A 25,840-nucleotide genomic window follows, 5' to 3' on the forward strand; every position below is an offset into this window, starting at 1 on the left:
CATATAGATACTCTGAGCTCATTCTCTTCCAGGTAATCTAGGATTCTGCCCATAAGTGTATTATGATGATATTCATTACTAACTTCTAGCTAGTGTCCTCCAAAGACCTCTGTTAATAACTATCCATTACTTGTAGGAAGAATCATCCAGGACACTTTCATGAACACAGGTGATTTTATTAATTATATTTTTTTGGAAAGCACAGATAGTCCTTGGAAGAATAAGAGATGTACGTTAGACATACTTTAATTAAATAGGAGGAAAAAGCATGAGAGTGTCAAGCCCAGATGACAGGGCAATATGGCAGTGTTACATCAGTGATGCAGGTTGAGAACAATGGGTCACAAAAGATGGGGAAATAGAGAAAGATTTCCAATAAGTAAACTAATGCTAAAGACAGTAAGGAGAAACCAATGACAAATCATTACTTTTACTTTAACCCCTTAGATTGGAGAGGTCTGAACACAAATGACAATGCATCATTTTCCCAAAACAATGTGACAGTTATCTAATCTGTAAAAAAATATGCATGATTCATTATTATAAAAAATTATTTCACTGGAACTTAATTGTGTATTTTTAAATTCACATTTAAATTTTCTAATAAAGGTTCTCAGTGCTTGCAATACTTTAAACTCATAGTGCAACACTTTTCAAAATGTTTTTTTCTCCCAAGATGAGATGTTCATCTAACTTGCATTGATTCTGGGGACATTGAAGAAGGAGTATTATCTTAGTTCCTACCATGATACATTCTTTTCAGAAGCAATAAAAACCATAATCCACATAAAAATAAACTGAATGATGATGAATATGAACTGAATTACTATTGAAAAAGAGTTGTATTCATAGTCTAAATTCATTTGATGAAGTGTCTTTAGCTGAATCAAGCATAAATAAATAAATTAATAAAACAAACGAATGAGGTGTGACGGTAGAAATTAGGAAAAGAAATTATGCCCTTCTCCAGATCATTTTGTCCTTTTAATTTATCTTTTGACCATATTCATGAATTTAAATTTATTTTATTTTACAGTCTTTGACTAGAGTATAAGTATCTGGTTGAAGGGAAAATCTACCAAATGATGATACTAGCTTGGGGGCCTTTTTCTATTATAATTATAAGCGTTAGATTATCAATAAATAAACCAATTGGCTAAATAAACAATCAAACAGATCAAACCAATAACCTAAGATTTTCAATATCAACACATTTTGTTCCTTGGGGAGCGGTGGGGGTCAGGGAATACAATTTGCAAGGTAGCTTAAGTCATAAAAGTACATCTTTCTATATTTATCTTATTAATCTTTCTGTCTATATAGGCATACCCATATATATTCAATTATTATTCGTGTCATTACGGTGATTTTATTAGAGAGAAGAAAGCTAAGAGATGGTCATGTTTGAGGTTCAGGTATGGTGGGAAAAAAACACAAAAAAGAAAAAAAATAGTTTGTAACTATACTAAGAAATAATATATGGTTCACTTATTGATTGCCATCTTACAAATAATCTAAAGATTATAAAGATATAATTATGCTTAGATAATATACCAAAAAGAGTAAAAATGTAAATTATTATAAAATAAATTAATATTTATTTTATTATTTAAACATTCAACTATTGAGACTATAGGCAGTATCTAAAATTATACAGGTAGCTATGCTATGAACATAACACAAACTCCAAAAGAAAAAGAGAGAATTTGATGAACTTAATAGGACATGGGAAAAATATGTTAGTAATGAATCAATTTACATATGTTTATATTTACACAAATAGGTAACAAAGTCCATGTCAGGAATCATTAGCTCCTATTAGAAAGAAACATATATATTATAAAACTGATCCCTATTGAAAAGATTTAAAAACAGGAAAAGTATTAGAAATTATTTCAAGACTGGGGGATTCTGGCTCTGAGAGAAGTGACTTGTCCAAGGAGACAAATGAAATGGGGTAGACAAGTGACTCTAATACTCCTACTTTAGAGATAAGAGTTAAGGACTAGTTAAAATGTCAACAGTTTCTGTAATTGCTTCATTGGTGACTAAATCATTCATGGCTGGTTGATCAAGCTCAGAAATAGAAGTTTATGTTTGATTTGGTCAACCTCCTGCCTTCTACTTGTCAATTCTATAACTTGATGAAATCGGCCTTACCTCATTTTCTACCTTTGTTAACAACTAGTTCTGAGGTTCTACCTTAACCATTCCTTCTCTCTGGGTTTTGTCATTCCGTCAGTAAAAGGAACAGTTTGTATGAGGTAGATAATGAGGGCCTTCTGGTATAAGCATTCCATAAATTTTTATTATCTTTTCAAGTAGTAAAAATATCTACACACGTCAGTCTGTACTAGCTGTGAAAATTCCCAACCAGGATGATTTTTTTTTTTCTAAATATGTCAATGAAACAGCATTTGATTGAAATTTTTATTGGAATCTGCATTGATTACGGATATCATCAAAACAAATTTCAAGCTTAGCTCCATATTATTCAATATAGTGTGAAACCATTTTTTAAATCAACTTCCTATTTTAACTTCTGGACTGTGGCAAATTTCCACAGGGCTCCAATATTTGAAAGAATCACCTTTGAAGTTTTGAGATTATTCTGGATTGTAAGATGCACATGATTATTTGTTCACTGGTGAAGATTTTGATAATATTTAAATTATGCTTTTGACACATAAAATGTATTTCTTTTCTCCCTGCTCCAACTTTTTAAATATGAAGGCTTCATATGTTAGATACTATGAAAAAAAATCTCATTAAATTTTTCTGCCTGGAGAGGAATTCTAGAGAATCTTTGGCAAGCTGTGGGGACACAATTGGAAAAACTACCAAATTCCAGGGAGATCATACCCTTTAAAGAACACTTTTTTAAAAATGGAGCAACTATTTTCTTGAAGAAAATTCAGTGGAAAATTATCCTTTGTCCCCATCTCTGTCACATCCCCAGTGAAAGACCTAATTCTCAGCATCAGAATCTACAGTCATTTTGTGGTGGTGATAATCACCTTGAAATGAAATGCTTCTTGGAAACAGCCAGACACTGAGAATGACTTCATTCCTCACTAATGGAAGCAACCTCAGCTTTATTTTCAAGTGGATTTGTTGAGCTGATCACATCTCTCTCTAAATTGCAACAAAATGATAATTGGAGTGAAAATATCTATTTCCCCATAAAAGCAAAATTGAAATGCATACCTTGATTTAAAGCTGTCAGGTGGCATGAGTTCCAAAGTATGAGTTGGTCCATACAGGTTTACAACATATAATTTTATTGTTGGGTTCACTTGACCTGCCTTTGAGAAAATGACAGTTGTAATGCAAGTATAGTAAGCATTAGAATATATTGAGCAAAAAAGAAAAAGAATTTTGATTCATTTACTTTTTTGTGTTGAGGGAAAAAATGTTTAATTTCTCTGAAGTAGAAACGATTTTAAATTCAACAACTTGATTGCTTTCAATTGTTTTTGGAGATTGCTGCTTCTCAAGCACTTTTCTCAGACAATTAAAGGTGATAGGAAATCGTGATGACTTCATTCATTAGGCAGTGCTACTGTGTTCTTTCCCTAGAATGGCACCAGAAAGGCTGGCTGTACAAAACAACTAGTAGATAAAGCAACTACTTAGATTATAGGATATGAAAAGCAATGGGAAGAAGATGTGGCTAATTTAAAAAAAGAAGGAGAAAGGAAGGAATGGAGGGAGGAAGGGAGGGAAAAAACCTACCTAATTTAGATACTAAAAGCTTAAAATTTCACAAACTCTAATGTATTCCATCACATTAATCTCCCTGGCTTCTTAAAAAAAATAAATGTTATTAATTACTAAATGAGGTGACTCATTTGCATAATTGACCCTTGGGAGGTGAGCCATGGGCAAACTGCCCTCTCTGAGTACCTGGCATGAAGAGTAGAAAGGCTGTGGTGAGGATATGCAATTTGAGTTCAGTGAATCAAAATTTTATTAAATAAATAACAACTATCATGTACAGCAGTTGGTATGTTTCTGGCATATAGTATATGCTAAAACCATTACATGAATTACCTCATTCAATGTCCTTACCACAGTTACAGATATAATTATAACCAATGAAAATGGAAAAGCTAAGTAACTGTGCAAGGTGAAATATCTAATAACTGAGGCAGCCAGTATTTAAACCTAGGATGCTCTTAACTGCAAGGCTGCTGTTGTGCTTTCAGTTCATTCCCAGGCAATGGCCTTCAAAGTTTTTCTAAATACACTTGTGAGCAATGAAGGGCAGAAATGGAAACATTCACCGACATATTCAAGCAGTTTGAATGAGTGAATGTTCACATGAATGAATGATGTAGCAAATTAGTTGATTATTTGTGGATCAATGTGCTTCTAAATACTGCACCATTATCCTTAAGATATGGCTGATACTTTAAAGAGAAGACTATCTGAGATATACAGAGGAGAAGAAGGAAATTAAAAGTGAGTTGAATTAAAAGACCTCACAAAAATCTAAAGAGAATGATAAAACTGATTTAAAGATGACAAAGGATTCATGTTCAGAGAATTCGCATTGACAAAACCCATCAAGACTGGAAGCACCAAAGTACATTCCACCAATAGTCAGAAGGAACTCCCAAGAATTCTTTGCTAGGTTATCAAGAGACATCCATAGGATGACATCTATAGGAGTGTGTCATACACAGGTCAGAAGTCTTGAGCCAAACAAAGGAGCCAGGAGAGGCTTTTACTATAGAAATGAGGTGACTATTAAGAGACCTTATGGAAATAGTTCATACAGTAAAGGTCTTCATGGAAGATAACTGTGAGCTTGCCTCACACTGAATGCTCTGGTCTCAGAATTTTTAAATCTTGTCATTGCTCCCAAACCTTCCAGTGCCTGAGCATATTTGTTGGTCAATTTAGGGTTCTACAGTTCTTAGGAGTTTCCTTTCACACCATTCTTGTTTTAATTTAGTTTTCATATTCCTCCCTGAAAATATTAGCTTTATCCATTTAATTGTTAGACTGACCCTTTCTCTAGCTGGATCAGGTATGTTCAAATTTAGAGCTGGATGTAGTATTAGCAGTGCCATCAAAGTGTTGTTCTTTGACCAGTGGCATTAATCAGCTTCACCTGGAACCTTAGAAACACAATTTCATGAGCTCAACACCTCAGACCTAGAGTCAGATGCAGAATCAGAATCTCTGAGTGTGGGCCTACAAATATGTGTTTTAACAAGATGCCCAGATAATCAGTATGCAAATTTTGACAAAACATTAATCTATATCTCTATATCCTTCTAATCCATCCATGCATCCACCCACCCACCCATCCATCCACCCACCCATCCATCCACCCATCCATCCATCCATCCATCCATCCATCCATCCATCCATCCATCTATTCATCCATCCTTATATCTAACTAACAGCTCAGTGGTTGTCAAAGGCTAGCCTGAATCAGAATCAGAGTGCCCACAGGACTTGTTAAACCACTGATTGCTGAATGAATCTTACTCCAGCATAAGGATAGTAACCCTGGAGCTGCTGAAAGGACCACATTTTGAGAACTGGTTTAGCTTAATCTATAAATCAGAGAAATCAGAGTTCAAATTTTCACTCTGTTATTTACTTGTTATGGACCATGGAAAGATGCTAAAAAATCCCCAAGTATTATTTTATTTGATTATAAAAAATGAGACAAACACCTTTTGGAGAATATGTTACAAGTTAGAAGTTTTGAGTCAAAGAAGTTTTCCTGTCTGTAGATAAAAACATCTTATAGTTTTGCTATGTGGACTAATAAAAAACATGATTTATATAAAGTGCCTAAAATACTATCTGGTAGTGAATTAAAAATGATAATTATTAAGACATGAAATCTTCTTTTCTATAGTGAAAAGCTATGCCCATATTTTTATCAGTCAACACACTGACTAAAGCAAAAGGGAAATTAAATTAAATTTGATCTTTCTGTGAACTTTTACTAATGATGCATAGTTATATGACATACTTTATTAAAGATATGTCAATTACTATCATATATTATAAGGCAGTTTTCTTTACATCAGTAGTACTATAGACTTATACATGTACTGGATTACTAATATCCCAATTAGCTTCCACATGAACACAAATGAACAATTGTGTACACATGTGGCCAATTTTCAGACAAAAAATGAACAACTCAACCAAACATCAGGCTGTCTCCATAATTCAAATGCCAAGATTTCTATAATCTCAGTTAGATTTTTATCTTTCCATGGAGTTTTGGAATTAAGCATACATCAAAAGTTCATCTGTACCTTTTAATATTTGAATCATTTTAAGAGTTTGCAAATTAGAGGAGTTCATCTATTTGCTTTTTATGGTCACATTTGCCACAAAAATAGCAAATCCACAGAATTCCTTTCTCTATGATTCTGAAACACAAGCCTCAATAATAATTAACCTTATTTTACTGGCAACTAAATTGTCATTAAACGAGATAATGTTTTAATTAAAAAGATTAACCTGAGGTTACTGGGATAGAACTATGCATCTCTTTTGTGCTGAATTGCTAATGATAGGGTATTTTATGAGTTCTGAATCATGCTGAATTAAGTAAAATACAAATATATTTGTTGTGTAAGTATTTCATTAGTAAATCTGACCACATTGGGCATTTACTGCACTCACTTTAAAGCACAATTTAGTATGAACTCTATGTGCTACTTCGGTTTCTAAAGTAGCACTTTTTGAAAGTTTATTGTATAAGTAAGAACAAATCAAAACAACACATTTATTACAGGAAAAACTATCAAACATTTTCCTTAAACCATAGTAGAAAATAGTTAAGCCTGAAAATTTAAGTAATGCATTCACAATGATACTGAAATTTACTTTAAGAACATGGACCAAAATACAGACCTATTTTCTTTGAGTCTTATTATTTTTAAGTGCCTGGGCAGATGTTCCTACTAAAAATGGCTTGAGGACTGGGGCTTCTTTCTCTTGGCTTTACCTGCTAAAATATCTTTTTTCTTATTTTTTAATACTCTTTAATGGTAGTCATTAACACACATGTAAGACTTCCATCATGTTCATACATATATATATATATATATATATATATGTAGAGAGAGAGAGAGAGAGAGAGAGAGAGAGAGAGAGAGAGAGAGAGAGCAGGTGTGAGGTTAAGAATGCTACCCATATATAGCTAAGTCATTTGGAGTAAATAGAGCTCTACAAATATGTGTTAACTTGACAAGGAGATGTTTTGATTCCAGCTGCATCTTCTGAAATACAAATTGACCTCTGGTAGTTTCATAGTGAGGAACAAATCAATAACTTTGAATTATTTCCCCTCTTGCCTTTTAGGATCTATTTGCCCATTCTTAAAATAGAGACAATCGTGATAAAGACTAACTGAGAAGGAAAAAAAGCGAAAAGTCTCCCTGAAAACACAAAGTGCATTATTATCACAAGTGATTTCTACAATAAATAAACAAACACTATTGTTCTGTTATGCCTATCTTTACCATTAAGCAATATTAAATAATTAATTAAATAACAGATTATTAAATAATAATAAGTTATCTATGTTTGTGTCCAGTGTCTTCTGAATTACTGCTGACATGTTTCAATTTTCTCAGATGTTTCTATTTGTTCATGTATTTGTCTCAGTATTGACAGAATTATGAGGGTTAGGAGTGCCCAAGTTCAAGCACCATGAGTCCATAATGGAGGAGGCAATTCGAAGATGAGGTAACACATATGGCTTTTTTATGTGATTCACAAAATTCCTACTCCTCTTGAGAAATGAATTGCAAAAAATTATCTCTTCCAGGGTGCTGATTTTGTTCTCTTGGTGCAGTGCACTGAATATGTGGATATGACTCTGTTCCCTTTGGGCACTGCACTGGACACTTGGATGTGCCTTTCACAGTATGGCACTAGATCTCCATTTTTTATTTAAATTGTCAGGTGAACTTTTATTGTTACAAGTAAATCAAACAATGGAAGAATGCACATATTTGAGAAATATTTTCAAGTTTTCTCTTAAAAAAAAAAGTGCTAGTAGACTGTATAGGCCCAAACTGCCACTCACAAGAACATGGCTAAATCTATAATTAAAGAAGTCATAAGTTCTTTTCTTGCAGTACAATAAAAATCTCTTAGTGAATATGATGAATTGTTGTTAGGTTAAATTGTTATTTTCTTCTGAAGAGCACCGAGTATATGTGTTTTCTAATCTATCTTCCCAGAGAAGACACTAAAAATAGCATTTTAAAATCATAGCATCAGATTCTGTGACCACACCTTCATTGTGGGCCTAACGTAAGGAGGCTGAGGGAAATTTGTCTTCTTTGCCCAGCTGATGTAGTGTGCAGATTCAAAGATAGACAACCAAATGTACTTAGAAAAAACAAAATACAACTCATTAAAGGAATAGCTTAAAAATGGCTTCTAAATGAAATCAGCATTTCATAAATCTCTCTTAAGAGCTAAAATGAAAAGTGAAATTATAAAATTTTCTATGAGACATGTTTTCATGATTAACATATAGGGGGCCTCATGAGCCTTTTTTTTGTTGTTGTTACATAAACATGGGGGAAATATTCATATAAGAAGAGACCTTGAATAATTAACAATGGCATTCTGGGGAAAAACCAGCACAATCCAGACGTACTATTTTCTAGAGGTTTCACCAACACTTGAAAATAATTTTGCTGAGTGCACAGTGTTTCCATATTTGCTTCATCTGATTAAAAAAAAAAATCTATCCTAGCTACCCATAGCTATGACTCCATACCAGCATTGCATAAAGTATGTTCTAGAGTATGCTCTGCCAAAATAATGCTGATTTTAGTATTAATACTAATAAATTCTTTATGCTTAGTCTATTCTTTATTGGTGATTTTTTATGCTTAGTCTATTCTTTACTGAGATTCTTTATGCTCAATCTATTTCTTACTGGAGATTCTTTATGCTTAGTCTATTTTTTTACAGGAGATTTATAATACACATTAACATATAGTGCATTAAGCGCTCTACAAAATCATCTGAAAGAAGCTAGATTTTTTTTTAAGAACTTCCAACTTGCATAACCATGGAACGTTCCTCTCCCTTATAACACCTATTACCAACTTGTAGGATAGACTTGGAGAAACCTTGCCCCTGCCTCAGTGCTTCTGGCTATCTCTTTTCTCCCTCTTTTCAACCAGTAAGGTGAGAAAAAATAAGAATGAGCATCAGACAGAAAGAAACATAGCAAAACTAAAAGCTCTCACACCCCTAAATTGTCTCTACCTCTTTCTACCCAAGCAGTGTGTATCAACTACTGCAAGCTTGAAAATGATGTCTGGTAACAGATGAAGGATGCTTCTGTTTCCCTTCAAGACAACTGATTCACAAACCAAGAATACTATCAATGAAGCCACTAGTGCAGAGAGAGAAGGAACAAACTAGGACTTCCACATTACTTACCTTAGGATAAGGATACTGCTTTCCTTTGGGATACAGCGCCCCAGTGAAGCGAGGGATAACCATGGTTGGTACCAACGAATTATTTATCATCAGGAAGGCAAGCCTTTCTCCATCTGGTGACCACCAGTGGGCGATGTGAGAACGCAGAAGTTCCTCTAGAATAAATGAGTGTTATTTGAGACCAACTGTAGAGATGTGGGCTCAGTGACCCACAAACATCTGTCCTTGAAATCTCTGTTGTACCTACATGTTCTAGACCCTCTGTGTTGGATTTTATTCTACTTTCCTGAGAATTCACTATTTCTCAGTTACTCTTTTAAGTCCAGGAAAAGCAGCTGAAAGAGGAAGGAAAGAATGAAGCAATGAAGTCAGGGGGTTTGTGGATTGCCAGCAATGTAGATCAAGCAGATGAAAACACTACTGGAGTATAAAGAATGAAAACAGTTATTGAAGAGTGATAAATGGCCTAAGATCACATCCACATCATCATTCATTCATATGTACATGCAATCATATTTCCATTCTCTCATCATCAAACAAGGTGAGTACCAACTAGATTCATCAAACTATTTTATGCTCTAAGCAAATGTGATAAGAAATATACTGGATATCTTTCATCTAAACTAAGATCCACTATCCACTTTTATATACCTGCTTTTTGGCCCAGAAAGTTAACCTATAGGAACCACATCAAAGGGGTCCCTATGCCCTCTGGAAACAAGAGAGGGCATGATCATTATGGTTCTTTGGCAGGAGGTTAGAAGAAAGAGAATAAAGTCAAGTTATTTATTCTCTTGGCTCCATCCTGCAATGTCACCTCAGGCTGGCTGTGAACTTTAAATGATGTCACTACTTCTGTCAATGCAGCCATCTCTACACAATTTTCTCCTTCTGTATCTGGTAACAGCTCATCTCTGTGGTCATAGGGGTGGTAATAGCTTGGCTGCTACTGGTTTAGATTACAGCACTTTCCCTTGTAGTTTCTCTATACTTTCACCTTGGTAAATGTTCTTTTTGTAAATAAATCCTATTCAAAGTATCATATTGAATGTGCCAGTTCTTGGGACTCTGACAGATACAATAATTAATGTCAGCGGTAGACTCAGAAAAGAAACCCTTAAAATTAGATTTTGAGATTAGGTTTGTCATATATCTTTATCTAGATAGACAGACAGAAGTACATATGAAATGTAATCATCACCTTTCCAGGTGGGAATTGGAGCATATACAATCCATGGCAAGGTATGGAATCATGAGTGATTAATTGTCACTGGTGGTGACATGAAATAAAATGCAGATAGAGGGAAAAGGCATTGGAAGAACAAGTGTTTGTGGCACTTAGTTGCTATAACAATAGTGATTGCAAAGATTGTGAAATATAGTTCACATGGGTTTTCTGATACTCCAGTGACATTACACAGGAAAAAAGAGAAATTGAAATCATGATTGTAAAATTAGGAATGCACATACAGAACAAAAGGTCATCAAGACATCTTTGGAAGAGTCTCTCTCTTCTGTATTTGCAGGGAAGATATGGCTGCAGTCCAAGAGAACATAGTAATGGTTGCAGAGCTGTAATACAAATTAGGGGCTCAATTCCATTTTTGCTTTTAAGCTATGATAAAGATATTGGTAAAAAAGGATTGGGACCCTGATACACAGAGTAAGAATATTTGGGTAAAGGCATTCAGTATACTTAGGATTTTTTGGACCTGTCTCATAAATAACACATTTGGGGTTTGAGTACTGCTGTATGTGGATAATTTTATGGCTGAAGATTTTGAACCTCATAATTCCCACAAATCTTCTTGTTGACAGAGGCAACCTCTGTCTAAGGGAATTAGACCTCCTCTGCATAAAGGTAGAGGATGGGAGACAAATTTCTGTAAAGATTTAAGAGTCTGCAACAATAGGGTTGTTCCTAGAGATCTAGTAGTCTGTGACACACTGGAATATGACATCGAGATGTCTTTTCTAAAGTGAGAGAAAAATTGTTGGGATTATGTTTATGCAAAAGCAAAAGGGAATTGGACTCTTTGGATTTAGAAGACAACAGGAACCACATTCACACGTGTTGCTCTGCTCCGTCTCCTAGGCAACCTGTAAAGCTGCTGGTTCTGAGTAGAACCTGAGCAACAGTGGTCCCTGAAACAGATCTAGGCCATGATGTAGCCTTCTCTACCTCCTGTACCTTGCGACCCAGCAGATCCAATGGTTATGTAAGTGTTCATGACAGAGATGTTGTGTGGAGCCTTTGGCACTCCCCATATGATAATCATAGCAGAGGCATTACAAGCTTTAGAGAAAGACCATTGCCTCTTGTGTTGAAAACTATTATCAGTTTCAAAAGCAGCTTTCTCCTGGGCTCTGGTAGAAACAATTGGCCTACCCATGGAATACCAAGTGACTTTGCAATGAACCTGCTTATCATGGACTGATTGTTATCTGATCCATTGACCATAAAACTGAACACATACAGCAACATTCCACTATAAAATAAAAGTGGGATTGGGCCACAAAACACATGTGACTTCCCATAGTATTTCATACTCTGCTTCATCCCCTCTCCTCATCTCACATCTGTACCACACAGTGTGTTTTCTTACACAATTGGCAGAGGAGGAATGAAAGCAGGCCTGGTTTATGGGCAAGTCTGCATGATGAACAAGAACAAGCTGAAATCGGGTAGGCTCTGTACTATAATTTGACTCAGGAGGGGTGTCAAAAGACAATAATAAACATAAACCCTCCTGCTTGCCAGAATTTTGAACAGAATACTTAGTTGTCCACATTTTGTAGAAGGAGCCCTGCCTTGAGGCATGGATCCATTCTGACTCACGCACAGTAACTAATGAATGGACACCTGATCAGGGATTTGGGAAGAGTAGAATTAGAAAATCCATGACAAGGAGGTTTTGGAAAATATAAATGAATGGACTTATTAGAAAGGGTAAAAATGTGAATATATTAGTGTCCCACTTAATGTCCACCAGAGCACATTTTAGCAGAGGAGGCTCTCAATAGTCAGATGGACAAGAAGAATGTCCAGTGCATGTGAGTCAGCCTCTCGCTCCCACTGTGACCTGCCAATGGTAGTGGCCATCAATGAGCTCTTCATGTAGTATCATTTCCCAGGGGGACCTGGCAACTACTTGGTGGCAGATGGATTGCACAGGAGCCCTTCCATCAAGAAGGGGTAGCAGTTTGTCCTCGCAGACATAGGTACATATTCTGGGTATGAATTTGTTTGCTCTTGCTGCCTACAGTCCTGCTCAGCATGACTATTCAAAGACTTACAGGAAAACTTATCCATTACCATAATAACTCACACTACATTACCTCAAACAGGAAATATTTTATGGCAAAAAGAAGGGCAATAGGCTCAGTGCATAGCCAGGAGGTACAGATCTAGGAACTAAAGGGAAGAAGTAATAGTGTTCTCTCTCACTATCATACCAATAACTTGCTAGATACAATTTACTTCTTGTTCTCATAATAATCAGTTGGTGAATTGAAAAGTTCATAGCATAAAAGAGGAGTGTCTCGAACAGGAATATAGTCATAATTCTCTTCCTCTGAATTTGAAACTGAAATTTCCGCCTAATCATTTGTGGGTTCAGTATGACCAAAAACACAAAAATAAAACAAAACAAAAAACTGGCAAAACATAGTCACTATGCTAGGTCTGTGACTGATCTCACCTGGCAGGAATAAAATTGTGTCTTTGCTATACAAAAGAGGGCAAAGGAAAATATATTTAGAACTTGGGAGATTTACAAGTACTTCTTTTCCCAATAATACTCGCCAATGGAATATTGAAATTATAGCAACCTAATTTGCTAAGGAGTGAGGTTTGTCAGAAATAAAGTTTTGGTTTGATCCACTTGTTAAATAACCTGTCTAGTTGACATGCTGAGAGAAAGTAAAGGGAAAAGGAATGGGTAGTTGAAGAAGCAACTATGATTGTCAGTGAAGATCACATAATAAGCTTATTTCTTTTCTTACTGGGGAAACTTTCCTCACAACCTTCTGAGAAGTAAGAAAAATACAAGTGGTGGCTACATTTATAAATTTCAGGTGTATAACTGGACTGGTGGCACCCTGCAATGAAACAGTAATAGATGAGACTATCTATGCTCCTCCTTCCAGGACGCAAACTTTAATTTGATTAATAAGAACATCCTCGGGTTCTCTGACTTTTTGTTAGGTATGATCAATATGAAACCCAGGCAAATAAAATGAAAAGAGAGAGAGAGCTTATGAAATTTATTTTCTTGGATACCAAGCATTGAAATCATGTTTGTTCAACCAAAATTCACTGCTTCTATTACTGTGAAAAATCTACAGGACTTTTTTTCCTTCTAGTTTCTGTTGACTGTTGCCTCTCCTCCCCCTGCTTGGGTGTTAATGGCTAAATCATTACTAGTTATAGTTTGTGGCATGTCCCATGTTCTTGATAAGTAGCCCCTTCATAGACAAAACCTCCTTGGATTACTCTTTTTTGAATATGCCATTTATCTTCCAGCTGTGATCCTGACCCTGTATTATATAAATAACAATTAAGTCGAGGAGATGTGAGCTATACACACGACACACTGAAAAAAAGTATATATGCTAAGGGCCAATTCGAGTGTAAAGTCTAAGTTCTATGAGATTTGAAGGTATAAAGAAATCCTGTCGGCTAAAGTCAACACTCTGGATTTCTGAGAAGCAGGTTCTGTCACAGGTGCTGACACATGTGAACCCAGTACTTCCCAAGAGTAAGCCTGGCCTAGAGTTGAGGGCACTGTTCAATAGAAATAAGGTACCACCTACTTTCATTTATTTTAGAGTGATTTATGCCTAATGCTCTTCCCTACGAATTGCTAACACACCAAAATAATACATAGAATGAGTTATGTAACTTTCCTCAAATGCAAAAATAAAGCAAACTGGAATGGGAAGGAGGTAAATAAAAGAATCTTTAATATACATTTACTTAACAGTCATTCTGGATAAGGCACAGCTTCTTTAATCGCATCTAATGGGAACATTTACTCATGGATTCAAACTTCCTATGGTAATTATATTATATTATTTACTAAGAATTTATTTTTACAAATTGCATTCCACTCCAATTTAGCATAAGTTTGGCTGTTCATCGTTTTTTATTGCTCTGATTTAGAAAATCTCACAGCAGAGCAGATGGAGTTTTCAACACATGTGGGTTTATAGCACATATACTTAAAAACATAGCCTCAACACAAAGCACTTCCAGAAAAATAAGATACGACCCTTGTGTTCAGATTGGCATGCTATTCTGAAAAGCAAGTTGATTTTTTTTCCCCATTTTTAGTTTATTAACTTAGACAGATAGGATTTCCTAAGGATGCTACTGGCAACCTTGTGGGCTGGTGGTTGATTCCCCCTCCTCCCTTATTTTCTGCATTTCACTGCCAACTTTCTTGGAAAAAAATGTTTATATTCATAACCTGCTCACATCCCACTTACACCTAGATACACTGCTGTCTTGCTTCTGGTGCCACCAATAGACTGATTTTACTGGTGAAGGTTATCAAATCCAATGGTAATTTTGGAATCCTTGGCTTGTTTAACCTCCAGAGACTCAACACTGTTGTTGATAATACCATCTTTCTCTGGCCTCCACGGCTGCAGCCCCACGGATGGCACTTATTAAGTGTTCAATAAATATTTGTTGAGTCAGTGATGATGGAATGGATGCAATTTCATGTGCCCATGACAAAAAAATAATGTGAAAGTAGGGAATTTTGCATTGTTCTCATTAAACAAAAAAGGTATAACAATTACAATCTGCTGATAAGGATATTATTTATCTTGTGTATTTTTTTCTCACTTCTTTATTTTTGTCATTATTGAAGATCAATGCAAAGACCATTTCTTCTATGAAACACCTGAGATTTCTCCACAATTCTATTCAGTATGCTGACATAAATTCTATTTGTACTTCTGTTTACCATGCTCTGAATGGCTCCTGATAGAATAGCTATTTACTGTTCATAACCCTACTACCTTGGAAATACCTAAAACATAGAAACCCTTATTCATCCTTGTATTGCTCTCAAGTAATGCCTGATAGATATTTGCTCCACAACTATTGATTTGAATTTCAAAGAATAATCTCTTAAAAATATGAGAGTCTAAAAGATATTTATAAATCATTTTGGCACATTAGTTCCATTATTCTATATGTTTAAATAATTAAAAGTGATAGTCGGCCGGGCGCTGTGGCTCACGCCTGTAATCCTAGCTCTTGGGAGGCCGAGGCGGGCGGATTGCTCAAGGTCAGGAGTTCAAAACCAGCCTGAGCAAGAGCGAGACCCAGTCTCTACTATAAATAGAAAGAAATTAATTGGCCAACTGATATATATATAGAAAAAATTAGCCGGGCATGGTGGCGCATGCCTGTAGTCCCAGCTACCCGGGAGGCTGAGGCAGAAGGATCACTGGAGCCCAGGAGTTTGAGGTTGCTGTGAGCTAGGCTGACGCCACGGCACTCACTCTAGCCTGGGCAACAAAGCGAGACTCTGTCTCAAAAAAAAAAAAAAAAAAAAAAAAGTGATAGTCATTTTTTTCCTATTTAATAGATTAAGTACTTTATGAAAATTTTCTAAGCTGTGAACTTGGTAACTGTAGGCTTTACTTTTTTTAAATAAAAGTTAAAAGTGTTTTAAAATAAAATTTTGATCTGATAATTTTGATCTAGTTATATTACCATGTTAAATACAGCAATTTATATGAATAACATTGGGTGTGTTTTGTGTAAATTATATTTAAAATAATCTTCCATTTTGAATATTTTATTCTTTTTCTGAATAGTACCAACTGTTTAAAACATTGTATTTCATACATTTTTACTCTTCTTAGAGACTGAATGATACTAGAATCAGAAACAATGATGCTTTTAAAGACTGTTAAAGACTCAATATTAGTGACTGAGGTTGAGAGCAGCAGTACTCTCACAGATTGGTCTGGCCCTAAAAAAGATTAAGACATGCCCTTAAAACTTGCCATAAAAACATTTAGTGTCTTTTATGTGCCTCTTTCTCTCACCTTTTTTTTTTCATGACATTTACAGAGGGTAAATTTCAATTTTAAAAAAAATTGAAAATGTTATATGTTACTTCCTGTGTCTCCCATGCATGCTAAGTTAGATTGTACTTGATTCTTGTAAGTAATAAAAAGGAAATTTCTATACCAGAGTATCACACACAGTGCTGAAGATTATGCACATTACCTAGGTGATATCAGTGTGCTTTGTTGAGTATATTAATGGAAAAGAAAAGCTTTAGAGCCTGGGAGCTGTTGGTACACTGGACAAGCAAAGTGATCGTGGGAGATTTAAGGTGCATGTAGGACTCTTGAAGCATAGGTTGCAGATGGCAGGCAAAATGTTGAGGGGAAATCAATGACATCTGAACAGCTTAAGTCCCTCTGCCAGACCACACATCGATTTTGCTGGTAGAGTTTCTTCTCCTGGAAATACAGTGAGAATTAGAGTACATCCATGGACAGTAGGGTTCAGAGCCTTTGGCTGAGGAAATGGATCAGTGAAACCTGATAGCTTAGGCTCCCAAATGGGTGCTATCCTTTAGGGAACAATGAAAAGTATGCCACTACAACAAGTAGAGTAGCCTAGTGACTAAGCACCAGCTTTGGACACAAATGACAAACATTTAAATGCTGGTTTTCCCACTCATTAGCTCTGAGGCCACATCTATCCAACTCACTGATCCTCCCTGAGTTTTGGTTTCTTATTAAGTAATTAGTTATGCTAGTGTTGTGAGAATTCAATCACATGCACACATGGGATTTTCCACCATACCTGCAACACAGAGTCCAAAGTGTTGAGTTCAATCTGAATGGCAAAAACTATAATTTTTCCATTTCCCCTTTGCAATGTGTCAGATCTACACTACCAAAGTTTTTGTTATCAGTTTGTCCTTCTCCCTCCCCCAACCCTTGCAAACTGTTTACTCTCAGCCCAAATATATGTATTTTTATACTCCAATTAAGAAACGTATCTTATTTTTCAGATAATGGTCTGTAAGTCTAATTCTCTCCTTAAAATTTCCTTAAAAATGTAATGCCCATAACCTATATGATGCTTTCCCAATAGGACAGAGGCCCAAGTCTTCTTGATCAGGGATCAAGTCAGCACAATAAGCACAGTCTAAGTTGAGTATACTCCTAGTTGACTTAAAAGTTCATCTATGTTTAAGATCACATTTTTTTACATAATGTCATATGCCAACACACTGTGAAATGCCCTCGTTCCCCCAAATCACTCCTTTCCTCTCTGAATTCTGCTGCTCCTTGTTAATGCTTGTTCAGTGTGTCTGTCACCACTGTGTACTAGTGACTAAAACCAGAAGCCACAAAGTTGTTCCTGACTTCTTATCATCCACCCTGTCTGTTTAGTCACTCTGACCTATATATTTTACTGCCTCGTCAAGTTTAGAATCTTCCCTCCATTTTACTGCTTTAACTCTAGTTCTATTGCTCATTATCTCCTCATAGAACATAGAAGCAGCCTTATAGCTGCTTGTTGGTTCTTTCTGCTCTTATATCCCAGCTTTACACTGTAGCCAAAACAATTTATTTATATGAAAGATCTATATCTTGTCATTCCCTTAGTTGAAAAATCCTAATAGTTTCCCCATTTATTAGTAGCAAAATAAGTGAAATCCCAGGCCATTGTTAGAGGTCACTGTCTCTTGGTTCTTACTGCCTTCTTGTCCCCAATTTTATGCCTGAATAATATCAAGCAAACTTTACTTCCCCAGATACATACCATGCTATTTAACCCCTCTATGTTTTTATAAGTTGTGACCTCTGCTTGGATTTTCCTTCCTAATTATTTTTCATGTGTAACACCTCCTAATTTTTCAGGCTCAACTCAGAAAAATGCTTTTAAATCCCTAGAATAAGCTAAATATCATTCCTTTGTTCTTCCATAGAATCCTGTGTTTACTGATATTTGACTACATGCCACACTGCACTGACATAGCTTCTTCAGCCGTCAGGGTTTCACACAGTACTAACAACCTTTTGAAGATGAAGGACATATCCCAGTTTCTGCACTCCTCTAGGTAAGCATCAATTAGCTTTCGCTATCTAGATTCCCAGAAGTACTCAGGTTTCCAGTGTGTTCTCTCTACCTGTTTCTTCAGTTCAGTGAGCTACCCTAGGCCCTTCCAATAATTTATCTTTTTGAAACAGGAAAGTCAGAGTTAGCTTCTGCCACTTTCAGCCAAAGAGCCCCACTTATCAGTGTATTTCAGTTTTAAAAATATACTAACTTTCTAGCTTTCACATTACTCTTCAGAGTAAATTGTAGCCCCTAAAAACTTTTATTTGATGTTGACATGGACATGGACATCTACTGTAGATATAAATATACCTGTACATACATACATACAAATCTCAGGGTTACATCTCTCCCTTAATAAAATAGTGCCCCCTAGGAAAATCTTTCCCTTGAATGTAAGGTCCTCAGAGCAGAGTACATTTTTTACACCCTGTTGTATGTTAGCACTTAGGCAAGTACCCGGAATACAGTAGGACTTCAGTCATATCAGTTGATTGAGAGAATGAATGAATGAATGCTCAAAATGATTCACTTTTCTTACAGTATTAAAAATACTGAGTCTGAGATAGAAAGACTGCATTTGCAAATATTGCTCAAAATATAAAATTGGTTTTCTGGATGATTCTTAGCTTTAAAATTTGTAATCAAATAGACTAACTTACTTTAAATCTTGACATATTTTGCCAAGATCAGTTGCAGAGTCTGACACCTAGATATTAAACTCCAACTTTGATTCCTCACCAGTCAATCTGTATGCAGAACTCAGGTAATAATTGGTACATAATAAAAACTTGGATAGAGACTTTCATTACCTGATTCACTTTTACATTCTCAGCTTTACTAAAAATTGATTCAATAGTTATTAAAAATAACTCTTTAGGTGGGTTTTATTTTGCTCCCTATACAGAGGTTTATAAAATGTGACAGAATGTCTCTAATGGAAACGATGAAAATCATGTGGCTTTCATGCATTTGAGCAGTAAAGGTATTTGTTTCTTCTTTTCCATAGAGTCAGAAAAATTTGTCATGTAATTCCAGAGTGATGTAAGGTGACCATTCACTTTCATTCATTAAGTGTCATCAAAAATAACATCTATCCATCCTCCATATACATATATATCTCAAATATGGAATCATATAAGTAGATGTAAATCATAGCCAGACAAACTACAACATGCAAAGATATGAAAGCATGAAGGCAACTTTCAGAGGAAATAAGGAGAAATCATAGTATTGCTCTGGAATGAACAAATTTTTCTTGTAGATTTTGTATAAAAACATGTTGTTTGTATTCTTTTGAAACTAAATATGTTTGACTCACCTTCATATAACCAGTCAGCAATCCCATTAAAAATTATTCCTTCTTTTCCAGAAGATGTCAGTCGCAATGAACTACTCTTTATATCAGGTTGATAGTAGATGTTATTTTCAAAAATATAAATCTGTATCAGGAAACATGTGAAACAAACAAAAAATGTGTTAGCATGCTATTTAAAACTTTAATATTATAGAATGATTTCTGAATAGCCAAGTTGTATTATTTAAATTCTTTCAGTTATTTTTTTTATTTACTGTATATATTTGCAATGCTTTCAATGATTAATGGCTGTTTCACTCCTTATTGTATCAAGTTGTCATTTGGAAAGTCCATGGCACTTGGTATTGGTGCGTTCCAATCTATATTTTTTGCAACAAGATTTCAAGTACTTAATCATCTCTCTCCATATAACAAAATTGGTTTGGCTTTGGGATAACATTTTGCATACTCAAGAGACTGATAATCGTAACTAGATACCATTTTAGTAATAGCCAAGTGACTGTTTGAAAAGCTTCAATTTGGAGCCTTTACTTTTATAAAATTGCATTTGGTGATCAATAAAATAATCTTTAGAGAATCTTTCTGATTCTATTGAGCTCAACTCACAAATTCACTGATGATAGAAGTGATTAAAAAAAAATTTCTTTGAACTGATGAGTGGAACACAGCTTCCTATGCACCAATCACCCTTGGCAACTTTTTCTTAAATAGCATAACAATAATAACATTGTGCCTGAGTTCAAGAAAGAGTTTTAATTTTAACATATCACAGGGTCTTCTAAAATAGTATACACAACTATAGCCCCAGCAACTGAAACAACAGAACAAATTAAACAATGTTTATCCATATAAAAGGATGTGTCAGGATAATTCAGGATAAAGATAATTCAGGATAAAATTATTTATAATTCACTTGGCAATGTCTTTAATGCCAAATGTTTAAAACTGCAGACCCCTATTGTATTATAACCTTCCACAGAAGCAGGTTTCTGTGGTTAAGTGCAGTAGAACATTGCCCAGGGCAAGCCAAATTGCTATTTAAATCAAACATTCTATTGTTAAGGTAAAGGATGTCCTAGGGCCCATGTATCCCAGCATACTATGAATCAATACACAATAGAAGATAGAGCAAACACAAGAACTTCCAAAACAACTGCCTGACTAATTATGAGGTTCTAGACTTTAAATCTTGGTGTGCACGATAACAAAAGCATTCTCAATATCCAATTTCATTGATATTTGATTTTTATTCTGGGGATTTAGCAAGCATTTATTGGTGGATGTATTTCATTAATCCTTTGACCACTACAACAGGGTCCTTTTTATTATATAGGTGAAAATTCCAATATCAGAATAAGAATTTGGAGAGAAAACCCCAAAAACAAAGAAAAGAGGGCAAAGCAGGGTGCTTAAATGCATGGACTTTATAGCAAGACAGGCTAAATTTAAAATCCCAGACCTTAATAATTTTCTTAACTTTTTAAAAATCTCAGTCTCTTATGTGGATAAGACTGTTACATACCTTACAGATCTGTGGTGAAGAATAAATTAGATGATGAATGTAAAAAACATAACACATGTGACTTTTACTAAAAGCAGGCCTGATTGTACATAAGATAACAAAGTTCAAATCTTAAGCAGTTAGGATTAGTTTTTGGCAGCTACAAATTCTAAATGAAGTCCTAGAATTACAGACATGAGCCACTGCATCCAGCAAAATGTGTGTGGTATATATAAACCATGGGGTACTACTCAGCCATAAAAAGAAACAAATTAATGTCTTTTGCAGCAATTTGGATGGAACTGGAGGTCACTATCCTAAGTGAAGTATCTCAAGAATGCAAAAACAAATACCCTATGTACTTTCTAATAATTAGGAACTAATCAATGGGTACACATGAGCACACAAAGAAGTAAAAAAAAAAAATCATTGGAAATCAAGAAGGGGGAGGAAGGGAGGTAGGGAGGAGTAAAAACCTACCTAACAGGTACAATGGACACTATTTGGTTGATGGGCACACTAACAGCCCTGACTTAAACATTATAAAAGCTATCCAAGTAACAAAATCATTTGTACACCCTTAATATTTTGAAATTAAAAAATAAAAAATAAACAAAATAAAACCTCTATAACTTCAGCCAATGTGTAAATTATCTCAAACTACTGGCAAGTAGTACATATTATGTTAGTGAAATGTGCACTAAGAGTAGCAGCAGGATAGTAGTAGCATTATTGGTAATAAGAAGGGGAGGAGAAGATGGAGGAGAGGTATTAACAAATGATATTTACTGCCTTTCCTCCAGTTAGAAATTTTTCAAGTGACACTGTTAAATATGAAATAAACTTATTATCAAAAGCATGTGAATGACACTTAGGCAAAAGTTTGAAAATTGTCTCTCATGTATCCTAACACTGACTAGAAGTTGGACTTGACGACTGTCACAATCCCTGATAACTGAGAAAGAAATATTAACTTTGTTCTAGCCCACTAAAGCATAGGCTGTCCATCTTTTTAATACTACCTCCTCCTGCCTCTCACAAACAGTATATGGGATAGGTGCACAGAACTTTCCTTACTTGGAAGCAATTCCCTTACTGTGCCTGACCCATCTATAGGACTAGGAGTAAGAACAGCACACATCATCCGTACTTGGGCTACTTAAACATATGTAGTGATTCTTAGGAGTCAAAATGTCTTCACTCAAAGTAATATGGTTCTAAATTCTCAGTTTTCCAAAGCGAACAAAGTTTAAGTCAAAATAATTAATAAAACCTCCACGACTACAGCAGATGTATAAATTATCTACAACTATTGACCAGTAATTACATTTATATTTGAAGAACAGATTGGATGACATTCAGAATCCATATGAAACTGACATCTGCTTCAGTGTAGAAGAACAAGCAATATGGAATCAGAATTTTAATGCCATTCCACTGAAAGCTGTAATACCAGAGAATGGCCATAAGATCTTTTTTTCCAGTGGATAGGAAATTATGGTTGCCTTCATGAAAATATGCATTTATAATCTCCTAACCTGTTTTCAATTATCAAAGTTGTTTCTTCAATTGTATTTGTTCCAAATAAAAATCACAAACTCTAACAACTACCTTGACAATTTGAGAGCTGCAAATATTCCCAGGTACTCTCTGGACATTCTGATGAAATTAAACTGAATCCAAATGGCAATCATCAGGGCTGCAAGTAGGTTTAAATCACATTGAAAATATGACAAACATTGATGTCATCTATCCTAATGTTATTGATTACACTGTCACAATATTTTCATATCATTAATCAATTCCTTCAATGAGCCACCAAAACAGCATAACAAATAAAAATGGATAGCTATTTGACCACTTAACTTTTCAATTTATAGAGAAAGTTGATTACCTAGTTTTCTAAAATCAATCATCTTAATTCACCCTGAAAAATAATTCCAAATTGATAAATTCACCACAATGGAAACAGAAGAGCCATTGAAATACTATGTGCTCAAGTATGCCAAGTTAAGAAACATGTAATAAATGTTCCAAGAAGTTGTCATTGCTGAGCAAGAGTCCTTAAGAGCCAATTTTCAACTTGCCACCTTACCCTTTTCCTGCCACAACTGCCAGCCAATGCTCCAGATGCTGGACACCCCAATAACCCGAATTGCTACATGAGGAAACATCAAGAAGACTCCTTCTCCACTCCCCTTCCCTCTCCCTCTCCCTCAACAAACTTGTGATGAGCAAATTGCAAGAGAAGAACATTTGTTATTAAAAGCCATTAAGATTTTGAGGGTTAGAGTTTCATAATGTATTAATAAATTAGCCTAATATGACCGATACAGCCTGTGACCATGGCTGATACAAACTTACAGCAGCAATGTCACAAACTTTTAGCCAGCTTAAAAGAAAAAGAAAAAAACGTAAAATAAAATGAATAAAATTGAACATTGGATCTATTTTAGCTGAAATATTACTGAAAAGCTATTCCATTTTTACTTAGTTGAGTGATTTTCATGAAAATTCCAATTAGGAAACTGAATCATTCAAAAGTCTCCATGTATTCTAGTGGTGTCAGAGGATCTGTAAAGTTACAGTGGAGTTGGGTTAGTTTTTGGGTTGCCTTCTCCTGTGTCTTATAAAGAATCTCACAAAATTTTACCCTAAAATATGACTCCTTGGTATAAAGAATATTTTGAATTGAAGGCACTTAGAGATCAGCAGGCCCCTGGAAGGGGCTTTCCCTCTATCTGCTAAACCACATGGACCCATCAAAATAACAATGGACTTCCCTTCCCCTCCCTGTTATTTCAATATATTGCAGGAAATATGATCAAGAATGCAACCAGATCTGGCCCAAATCATTTTAAATATAGTACCTGTCTCACAGGTTAATTTAATTTACAAAGAGAATCATTTTACAAGTCAATGTTTCCCCCATCCATTCATCCTCCCTAGCAACTATTTGTTGCTCCTAAATAGAATTACTCTATCTCTCACATCCCCTTCACCTCTAAAACGAGTGCATAAAAATATCTGTATCCTATTGTGATATTGAGTAATCACTCCATGATTTTCCCTGTGTGTACAGTAAATAAACCCCTTCCTTTTATTTATCTGTCTTAATTGTGACTTGACCTTTCAACAAACTCTCAGGGAAAAGGGAAATTTTCCCCATACTCCACACTTGCTTTCTGGGGAAAAAAAAATGTAATTAAGAAACTATCCCAGATAACATCTATTGCTGGCAGGGATGTGATGAAAGATGTCTTTTTCTAATTTAATTGTGAAAACATAAAATGCTATGGTTGTTTAGGAAGTAATATGGCAATTGACAGCAAAATATATTCCATCTCACCAGCAATCTAAAACCTGGGACCTTGCTGTGTAGGAAAGCAAAAACAACAACAAGAACAATAAACACCAACAAATAGAGAACGATGAGCAGAGATGCTTATTTTGGCAGTGTTCATCAAGGCCCAAAGAAGAGTCAAAGTGAAAATTTGTCATACTTGAATGCCTGACTAGGTTAACTATTCACCCACACCATGTAAAGATTTGAAAAGAATAAAGATTTGAAGAGAATAAATGTGTCCTATGCAAGTTAACTTGGAAGAGCTTCATTGAAATATTGTCAAGTGACAAAAGCAAGACACAAAACACAAAAAAAATTAATATGAATCTTTTTTTGCACACCAGACAATGACAATACTAATACAAACTAATACCAGTAGGAATCTCACTGACATATATACATTGGATACTATCTATTGGTACTCAGCTCCACTCCTGCCTCTGTAGAGTTTCTTATTACTGGGACTGGTTAGAAGACTGAAATCTACATTTCCAAGACTCCCTTGCAAACTAGCCTTTTCAACTTCTTTGCTAGATAGGTTCTAGTTACTTTCTGCAAAAAACGAGAGAGCTGCCAGTTAGGAATCGGAAGCATCTGGCAGTAGCTGTAGCCCGCCAGCTTTAGCAATAGTCAGTGACAATGGTGACAGTTTCAGCAGTGGTGATGGGGGTTGGGGCTTCTAGGCTCCGCCTTGATAATGGCAATATGGGTTCATGGGTCCTCCATGTCACCACTTTGGCTCTTCTAGCCTTTCCACATTGTTTGTAACAATTATCTGTATTATGAATAAATCCCTTCTATTTGAAATCCCTAGAGTAATTGTTGTTTTCCTATCTGATTGGAAACTCTTACTGAAATAGTACATAGATGTCTAAGTGTTTGTATGGTATTAAACAGATAAGCATGGGGAGACTATGGAAGGATCTATGCTTGACTTTTTGTATGGACGTATGTGATTAGGGTGGATATACAGTGGGAGAGAGAACTAGAAAGCAAGTAGTCAAACAGAAAAGACTGGGAAAATAGACTAGAAACTCTTTTTAAAATTTTGCGGTAAGAAAATACATGAGATTTACATTCTTAACAAAATGTTAAGTGTACTATACACTATTG

At 35.3% G+C, this 25,840-nt stretch overlaps 1 protein-coding gene and 1 long non-coding RNA gene across 2 annotated transcripts in view; one reads left to right on the forward strand and one right to left on the reverse strand.

Moving 5' to 3' along the window:
• Positions 1-25,840, reverse strand: part of DPP10 (dipeptidyl peptidase like 10) — a 641,699-nt gene that overhangs the window by 83,305 nt on the left and 532,554 nt on the right. The window contains exons 8-10 of the mRNA XM_020288521.2: positions 19,884-20,004; positions 9,454-9,608; positions 3,208-3,305 (exon numbers count right to left, since the gene is read on the reverse strand). Of these exons, the coding sequence (XP_020144110.2) occupies positions 3,208-3,305; positions 9,454-9,608; positions 19,884-20,004 (374 nt within the window). The remainder of the gene's footprint in view (positions 1-3,207; positions 3,306-9,453; positions 9,609-19,883; positions 20,005-25,840) is intronic.
• Positions 11,591-24,821, forward strand: LOC142872339 (uncharacterized). The gene is made up of 4 exons (XR_012920537.1): positions 11,591-11,672; positions 17,591-17,648; positions 18,432-18,563; positions 24,734-24,821. It is a non-coding gene; the product is annotated as an uncharacterized LOC142872339 (long non-coding RNA).

Source organism: Microcebus murinus, chromosome 8 (assembly GCF_040939455.1).
Source record: "Microcebus murinus isolate Inina chromosome 8, M.murinus_Inina_mat1.0, whole genome shotgun sequence".
Classification (NCBI taxonomy): Eukaryota; Metazoa; Chordata; class Mammalia; order Primates; family Cheirogaleidae; genus Microcebus; species Microcebus murinus.